Source organism: Oncorhynchus gorbuscha, linkage group LG14 (assembly GCF_021184085.1).
Source record: "Oncorhynchus gorbuscha isolate QuinsamMale2020 ecotype Even-year linkage group LG14, OgorEven_v1.0, whole genome shotgun sequence".
NCBI classification, from domain to species: Eukaryota; Metazoa; Chordata; class Actinopteri; order Salmoniformes; family Salmonidae; genus Oncorhynchus; species Oncorhynchus gorbuscha.
Window position 1 is genome coordinate 10,135,281 of NC_060186.1, and position 8,521 is coordinate 10,143,801.

At 45.2% G+C, this 8,521-nt stretch overlaps 2 protein-coding genes across 2 annotated transcripts; both read left to right on the plus strand.

Moving 5' to 3' along the window:
• Positions 1 to 1,947: 1,947 nt before the first annotated feature.
• On the plus strand, positions 1,948 to 4,978 carry LOC123995873 (dystroglycan 1-like). The gene is made up of 4 exons (XM_046299551.1): positions 1,948 to 2,238; positions 2,488 to 2,696; positions 3,046 to 3,991; positions 4,949 to 4,978. Exons 1-4 carry the CDS (start codon positions 1,948 to 1,950, stop codon positions 4,976 to 4,978), a joined length of 1,476 nt encoding a protein of 491 aa, XP_046155507.1.
• A 117-nt stretch (positions 4,979 to 5,095) lies between these two features.
• On the plus strand, positions 5,096 to 8,516 carry LOC123994403. Its single transcript, XM_046296931.1, has 2 exons — positions 5,096 to 6,858; positions 6,970 to 8,516. Exons 1-2 carry the CDS (start codon positions 5,112 to 5,114, stop codon positions 8,127 to 8,129), a joined length of 2,907 nt encoding a protein of 968 aa, XP_046152887.1. The 5' UTR covers positions 5,096 to 5,111; the 3' UTR covers positions 8,130 to 8,516.
• The last annotated feature ends 5 nt before the right edge of the window (positions 8,517 to 8,521 follow it).

Here is an 8,521-nt window from a genome sequence, read left to right on the forward strand (position 1 = left end):
TCTCTCAGTTGTGTTATTGACTGTATGTTTGTTTATTCCATGTGTAACTCTGTGTTGTCTGTTCACACTGCTGTGTTTTATCTTGGCCAGGTCGCAGTTGTAAATGAGAACTTGTTCTCAACTAGCCTACCTGGTTAAATAAAGGTGAAATAAAAAAATATATATAAAAAAATTCTGCATTCAAATTCATTGTGGTTTCATATATGGAAACAATGAGACAATCATATTGTTATGTAAATAAATTGATCTTGTACAATTCTGTAATATGTTTTTGCAATATTTTCATAAAACAGATCAAAGACAGAACAGTACACCCTTAAAATGTTATTTTATTTCTAAATGTCAGTCAATTATGCAAGTACAGTGTAACATTTTAATATAAATGTAGTCCTATTTTAATGTTCCAATATTCAATAGATACTGTATCACATATTTCATTGGTTTTATATACTTTGTAGTATTTCTCTTCAAGTTCAGTAGACACTTCTTTGATTGATGTTTCAGCATTGAGACATACCAAAGTGTACTCCCAAGTACAATCAATATGGCAAAACAAATATAAGATGGTAAGAACTGTTTAAACTTACCTCAATGTGCAATTTTTTTATCCTCTCAGAGGAAAAACCAAATGTACTTTGAGAATATATTCTAACTCCTCCCTCTAGTCCTAGGAGTTTATTAGTGTTGTCAACATAACAAGTTAATAATTGATCATTACAGTACACTCATGTGGACTAAAATGCAAAACCAATTGTAGTAAAATGTGTTGACCACACTGTGAAAAATATATTAGTGGAATTTATGATTTACTGATTTATTTTAGCTTTATACTACTACACTGGGCTGTATTCTGTCATCATCAGTTACATCCCTTATAAGGAAACATTATGGTCTGGGATTCCAGTGCGCCAATTTCCTCATGTTAACCATTAAACTGCCTGGCCCATATCCAGGTAGCTATCTGAAGAGACACCCTGCTCAGACATGGTGGATCCCAATACAAGTTAGTTCAGGTGTGACCCCACAGCATAAACCTAAACCCAGCAGGACCAGGTGGTCACTTTGGCAAGGGTCAGCTTGCAACTCAAGCCAAACATTCTTTCACTGCAGGGAAACTGGGTCAGTTGAAATCTAAGCTAAGTAACGCTCTGTTACTCAACTCCATAAGTAAAGAAAAAGTCAAAAGGGAAATGTTGAGAGACTTTGAGCAACAACTGACCACTGTTGTCCTGACCACATTCTTTCACAGTGGAGAGCTGAATAAGGGCAACTAAAACCTAGCGGCATTGAGAAACCCAGTGATAGTTTATTTTTTCGAAAGTCTCTCGTTGATGTCACCCCCTGGGTTTGTCAACATCCCCCTCTCTATCCATCACAACTGTAAGAGGGAGGTGAAATAGGACATGGCTGAAGAATAGGGGCGGATGGGGCTGCTTTTTGATGTTGCTGTATCTTGTGCATGTTGCTACAGGGTTTTGTCTACATAAATGAGCTGACAGGTGCATTTCCTATACATAGACTACATAACTTGAGTTACAGTTATAATGTAAGGCTATTTTATATTATTTTCTATATGATAGTAAAGTGGAACCCTGAATTTGTACAACTATAGAAAGCAATGTGTTCAGCCAACCTTGAATGTGTCATAGAAGCCTTTGGAGGGTCCCTGCCTGGTAGCATTTCTGGTTTCCTAGTAACCAGGCAGCCTAGTAATTGGACACATAAGGACATGGTATGACATCAATGCGGAGGACGGCTTGAAGGATCATGTTCAACTGGTGCTTCCTGCTAGGAACATTCCACTGCTCTCCTGGACTTTGATTACTGCATTCTTCTGGACCAGATGTATTCATAAGCCTGAGGATCCTCGCACAAGTTCAATTGGAATATGTGTTTATTTGTCGGTTTGGATGACTGGGGGAAATGTGAGAGGGGAGACCAAGGGACATGATACGGTGTATTCACCCTCCAAGCGGATACCTGGCGCAACAGGTGTTGTTCCTTATTGGATACGAAGGTACAGAGGAAGTGGAGTCCATGCTTTTGGAACTTTTCTCCCCTCTCTGTATCTTGATGCTGCTGGGATGTGTGTCAACGTCCCAGGGCTTGGTGAAACCACACGCTTGTCCTCCAGTGGGACAGCAGCAGGGCTTCCCAAACTGCACAGTCCAAGCTGGGACAGCTTTCTACTTTCCACTCCCCCTGCCAGCCATCCGGGGACCTTTACAGCACTATCAGGTGAGCTGACTGTACTAAAAGTTGCCATTTAAATCCAAGGCCATTAATAATGTCAACTAGAGGCTGATATATCAATAGCTTGGTAGTGAATGTTTGTTTCAAACACGCAAGTGGGGACATTGTTTACTCATTTGGCTGGGGAGTTCTGGACTACACTACAATGGAATATGGCCATATAGGCCTGGCAGAATAATTAAGTAACTCATGGAGGAAAAGGGTTACTGAATGAAAGTTCATCCACTCCTTCAGGTCTCTTTGGCCAATGATGATGCAATACCAAGGTGGTTGGCGTTCACCGAGAAGACTGGCGAGCTATTTGGCTTGGCTCTGAGGGAAGATTGTGGGCAGTACCCTCTTAAAGTGTCCGTCGCAGGCCACTGTGTATCCATGACCTACTTTCATGTTCATGTCCTTAATGGAACAGTGGGAGAGGGGAGCCTACTCTCTACACACACAAAGTAAGAGTTTAAACCATGTTTTAAGGCTATAGTTTGTTTACATTTATATTGTTTACAAACGGAGTAAAACATGTTTGTATTTTGAGTTCTGATGAGGTATGACAGTTGAACTAAGCTCATTAGGCACTTATAAGTTATATTCTTCAAGATTCAATAGGTGTATATATAATTCATTTATATGTAAATAAATGGCATTTAAGGATTCCAGCTTTAAATAAAGTTGATCTTTTCAATTTATGAATTTGTTAATTTCCAATTTAGGAAATGTAGGTATTTAAATTCACTTTATAAACTAACCGAATTGAATAATACTTTTGACCCTAATCCTGGTTGGTGGTGTGTCTGATAGGGCCGGTCTCGTCTGCCCTGTGGGGGAGAATGTCATCTGGGCTGATCTATTGCTTCAGGTGGACCCTGGCAGTTTGGACGCAGACCAACGTGTACAGCTGACCAGCACAATGGCTGACTATCTGCGAATGACTCCTGGCTCCGTCCACCTCCTCTCATTGAGGGGCCCCACTGCACTGCAGAGAGAAAAAACCAGGGTGTGCAGGCAGGATCCCCTGACTGCTGACACTACCCAGGGAAAGGGGCAAGGGACCTTGGGAAGAGGGCAGGCTGCCGAGCTCTTGTGGCCGGTCGGTTGTGGGGTGGGGGAGCAGTTATCAGACTTAGCCCGGATTTTGGAGCATAGCACTGCCTCAGGTCGGCTGACCACCATGTTGGGAGTCCCCATACTAGGGTGGAGGGTTCTCTGCAAGGGGTTGCTTCCTAGGATCAGGAGGGGCCTGCAACCTCTGCATCATACAGCCACCCCAACTGTAGTTCTCCCACCACCAACACAGGTGCCAGAGTCAGTCAGACTGAAGCTTTCACACATACCTACTCCAGAGCCTTCTACTAGTTTGATGATGTCATACCCCACAGCCATTCTGGAGAGACACACTGGGGCCCAAAACCTAGAACTAACACAGGCCTCAAGTTACCCTCTAACATCATCTGCTGCTTGTGAGGGTGTTTTGCAATCACCACCATCTGGCACGAGAGACTATTTGTTGTCCATGCCTCTCAAACCAACCCTACTCCTCCCAGAGTGTTTCACACAATCGCTGAAGAGGCATACATTTCACACAGCCACCAAAACTGAGATGATATCAACTGTTAGTATGTCCAGAGAATCAATCCACTCACAGCTAATCGTGACATCTTCAACTAAATGTTTTCAGACACAGCAAACATACACATTCCCATTCAGAGAACACAGACACGTTTCCATGGACACACACACACATAGCGTAACAACATTTGCCTCAGCTCTTCACAACACTGTCTATTTAGCCTTTATAAGCAGGAGCCCAACTTTGTTGTCAGAGTATGATTCTAGTGGAAGAACAATGAACCCATCGACTTCACAAATTACACCAACCATAAACCTTTTAGACCAGAGCACCATCAGTCAAAGATATCTACCACTGACACTAGTCCAAACTGCACCACCATGGACAAAAGAGCACAGTAGACGTACATTTATAATGGAGCCCTCCCAGCTAACATTAGACCCACCTGGAGACACAAGAGCACAGCTAAGCCAATCTGCACAGAAGACTATGGTGAAGAGGACAACTCTGGGGAAACTAGTGGGACCAGACTCTGTGCTTTCTTCAATAAACCTGGAGCGTCCAGAGAAGACTGACCCCATTTATACAGACTCCCACTTGAGCTCCATTGTTCCAGCTTCTCACTTGTCTTTGCTTAGTGCTGTGGGAGTGCCAAAACAGTCCTCCATTATTTTGTCTATGAAAAGTATATCGGCGTCCCAAAGTATCTACTCTCGGACGTTACTTGAGACCCCTTGGCCTGCTCCAATATTATTGGAAACCCTTCGCCTCCACAGTATTTACCCTTCATTAGTATCAGAGACCCCTAGACTTGAAAGCATTCTCTCTACAGGGTTACTCGACAACATCACTAAACAATCAAAGGGCACTCCTGAATCTCCATGCCCCCTTTCAAAGGGCCATGGATCCCTGACTGCATCAATGCCAGCTGAGGATACTGGCCCAGCTCTTCTACCCACCTCTACTTTGGAAGGCGGGCAGTCAAAGTATAGCCTAGACTTGTTTGGTAAGTCTTATTCTTACATCTGTGACTAACTTACTCTCCAACCCTCCTCATGGACTTGCCCTTTACGATCTGAGAGGATTTGGACAAGTGTGCGTATGTAGAAACTCCTATCTATCCCATCCAATCAGAAGGTCAAAAGGGCAGAGGGAGGGGAGTAAGTCAGGGAATGTACTTTTTGTTTGCTATGTCATGTTGAAGGACATTTAAAGACGGACACAAAAATAGATAATTGAAAGGACCTGTATCTCTATACATTTTTTCCTAGGGAACAACACGGACATCACAGAGACTATGAAAGAGCCTGAAACTCACTTGTCCGACACATCCACGCCTCATCTCCATCAACTCCTGACTGTCCCAGGCCAGGATCTGACAAAGAGTCACCTCTCCATCTGGCTTGGCTCTAAGCTGACGCAACCAGCGACCAAATCTCTACAGTTTATACACGAGAGGTCTCTGACCATGTCTTCACTTACAGAACAGCAGAGGCAAACATTTATGCTCTCTTCTCTTGAGAAATCAAGGACCAAGTCTGCATCACCTTTGGAGGGTTCAACACTCACACCAAACTTACCTTCATTGGCCATGTTCTTAAAGTTAGAACTGGAGAAGACCATATCGCATACCACATCGTTGCCATTCAATCTAGAGAGGTCAGTGACCACAGTTTCACAATCTGAAAATGGGAGATTAGTAAGCACGCCTCAACAGGTTGACCTAAACCGATTAACATCGACATTCAGTAGAGTAAATGGTAGGCAGTTAGCCTTTGACAAAACTCCTGTAACAACATACGTTTCCTCACCTCTTTATCTGTACGAGGACCTGCCCCGAGTGCCTTTGACTCACAGTGGTCCGCTTGTGACCGTTTTAGCAGATGACCATAGACCTAAAACCCACAGTGTTCAGATAACTGCAGGACCACTGGGTGACAGGCCAGGATCGCAGACAATTGACCTCAGCCAAAAGACACAGCATACTGGTGCACAATCAATAGCCTCACCATCACAGTTACCTCTCCTATCGCCAATATCAGCTAAGCAATCTTGGCAAATGGAGAGCAACATGACTCTGGAGCCTTCCATGACTCAAATACCATTAGCTGCTCCAGCCACAAGTGAACTGTACTCTGAAATAACCTCAGTACCAAGGATGGAATTATACATAGATTCAGTGTTATTCATGATGACGCCAACAACGGCTGACTTTGAATCCAACTTTGACAGTACATATAGTATTCCACAGGCAACTGTAGAGATCCTGGGGACAACAGCTCACGGCCAGCTCTGGCCAATAGAACTGTCTGCTGTTCAAAGACTATACACAGAATCCTCCCTCCTTCTGTTGCAGAGTCTGGATCCCTCTTACCCTCAGTATACCCAGTTCATAGCCCAGGAGAACACGCTGCGTAACTCCACTCAGACTTTTCCCACCGATTCTCTAGATTTCATGTCACAGAGTGCAGAGAAAGAACAGACTCCGCTCCCATCAAAGTTCAGTGATTTAGAGATAAGAGACCACTACTCTGATCCAGTTTACATCCAAACTGACACCTCAAGGCAGTTTTCCTCAGAGTCACACAAGGATCGTCCACAAACAGCTGCCATAACAGATAAAAATTCAGAATACGTCTCTTTGCAGTTTCTCTCCAAGACCAATCAGCTTGTAACTGCTACATCGTTCTTATCCCTTCACTCTTCCCAAAGTCTACCCAGCATCTCAGTAACCACGCAAACCTCCAGCATTCCAGCATCTGTCCTCAGTGCCACAAACGGGTCAGCTGTGTCATCAATGCACCAATCACTGCCCAGGACTCAAGGTATTACAAGCATGGGCAGAGCAATCACAGTGTGTCCAATCACAGGTTACTGCTCTTTGACCTCCCTACTGATTCTCAGCACCGTCTGGAGAGAGTATGATGCAACTTCAAGCGTCTCATCAGGTCCAGTTGAGATGCGAGAGGTGTCTTTGGGCCTTGCTCCAACTGGAGTACTTAGAGCATCTTCTGCACCCATGTCTCCTTCAGCTGCCTCCTCAGGTTAGTGTACTACTAACTTTCACATCACATTTCTCATGCATAACTTCTTCTCTGTATGAACTTTGGCATGATGTAACGGTCTTTCTAAATATGTACTGATGTTAATTCCAGGGCCCTCCAATCTCCCTCCCAAAGTGTTGCAGTCCATCCCACTTCTGGAAGCCACAGTCGGCTTCCCTTTCCACTACACAATACCATCAAGGACCTTTCTGGATCCAGAGGATGGGGCTGCAGAGTCCCTCTCCCTGGAGCTGACATTCATAGATGGCCCTCCTGTGACTCTAGGGTCCTGGGTGGCCTTGGATGGACTTGAGCTGCATGGTGTCCCTCTGGAAGTGGACCTGCAGTTTGCCCCTCAGCAGCTGCTGCTGGCTGCTCGGGACAATCAGGGCCTGGCTGCCTGGCTCCCCCTCACCTTGGACCTCCACCGCAGCCATGCGGAGCCCTGCCACAGCTTTAGCCTCACAGCTCACCGGAGCCTTTACTCCCTCCTCAGCCAGCGCCACAGGGTGGAGCTTCTCCTGGACAAGCTGTCCCGCTTCTTCAATGACTCTGGCAGCCACCACCTTGCCGTGCTGTCCCTGGCACCTGGATCCACTATTGTGTCTTGGTACAACTTCACCCTATGCCAGGTGGGGGGTGATGGTGACGAGGGACGGTGCCCTGTGGGTCAGATCTGGCACATGTGGGAGGAAATGAGTTCAGAGGCCAGACAGATTAGCCCTGCGTTCAGCCAGGCAATGCTCCCAGAGTTCCCCATCAGCAAGGTAGGCCCTGTGAGCTTCAGACGTGACTGTTTCTCCAGCCCAACTACTGCCACAACTATAGCCTCTAGTCCCACTCTTTCCCCCAGTACTCCATATCCCACTTCTATCAACACCGTCCCAGCCTCGGATCCCACTGGTGCATCAGTGCGACAGACAGACCCCTATCATTGGATGGCCAGTGTGTTGACAGCTCTGCTAGTGGTCTGCTGTCTCTTTCTGGCAGTCACCGTTACATTTATAGTTTTCTATTTCTGTAGAAGCCATGTGAGGGTAAGGACTCTTGCGATTTGGCCCTCAGAGAGGGTTATCCCAGGTCACACCATGGATCTGAGGGCAATAAGGCCAAGGATGCCCCCCCTGTTCCAACCAGAAGTACCCCCACCTCCCCCAAGGTTGTGGCTGAACACCTCACCAGCCAGTGGAGAGCATCTCTCTCCCACACATCTCCAGGGCAGACAGCCTTACCAAAGACCAGTGTCTTTTCACCCACCTCCACAATACTAGTTCCCACCACAATACCCACATAACAGACCATGGGAACACAAATCCCAAGAAAAGCATACAAACAAATGAATCCATTCTTGGAAGTGAGGTTGTGACATGTTCATACACACACTACTCATGCCACTACGAGGGTTGTTGAGACAACGGTGTTGCACAACCGTTTTGGAAGACAAAGTATTAATGGATCTTAGGAGGGCAATTATAAATGTGTCTTTTATACTGGAATGTTGTATTGCTGTGATAATCTACACACATTTGTACTTCTATGTACCAAAACGTACAACATAAAGCATGAAAATGGTTGTTTTTTTACATTTCATTGAGGAATCTTAAAGTAGAATTAAGATACAATATCCATCATAACTGGATTTTACTATACTTCAGACAAAAAC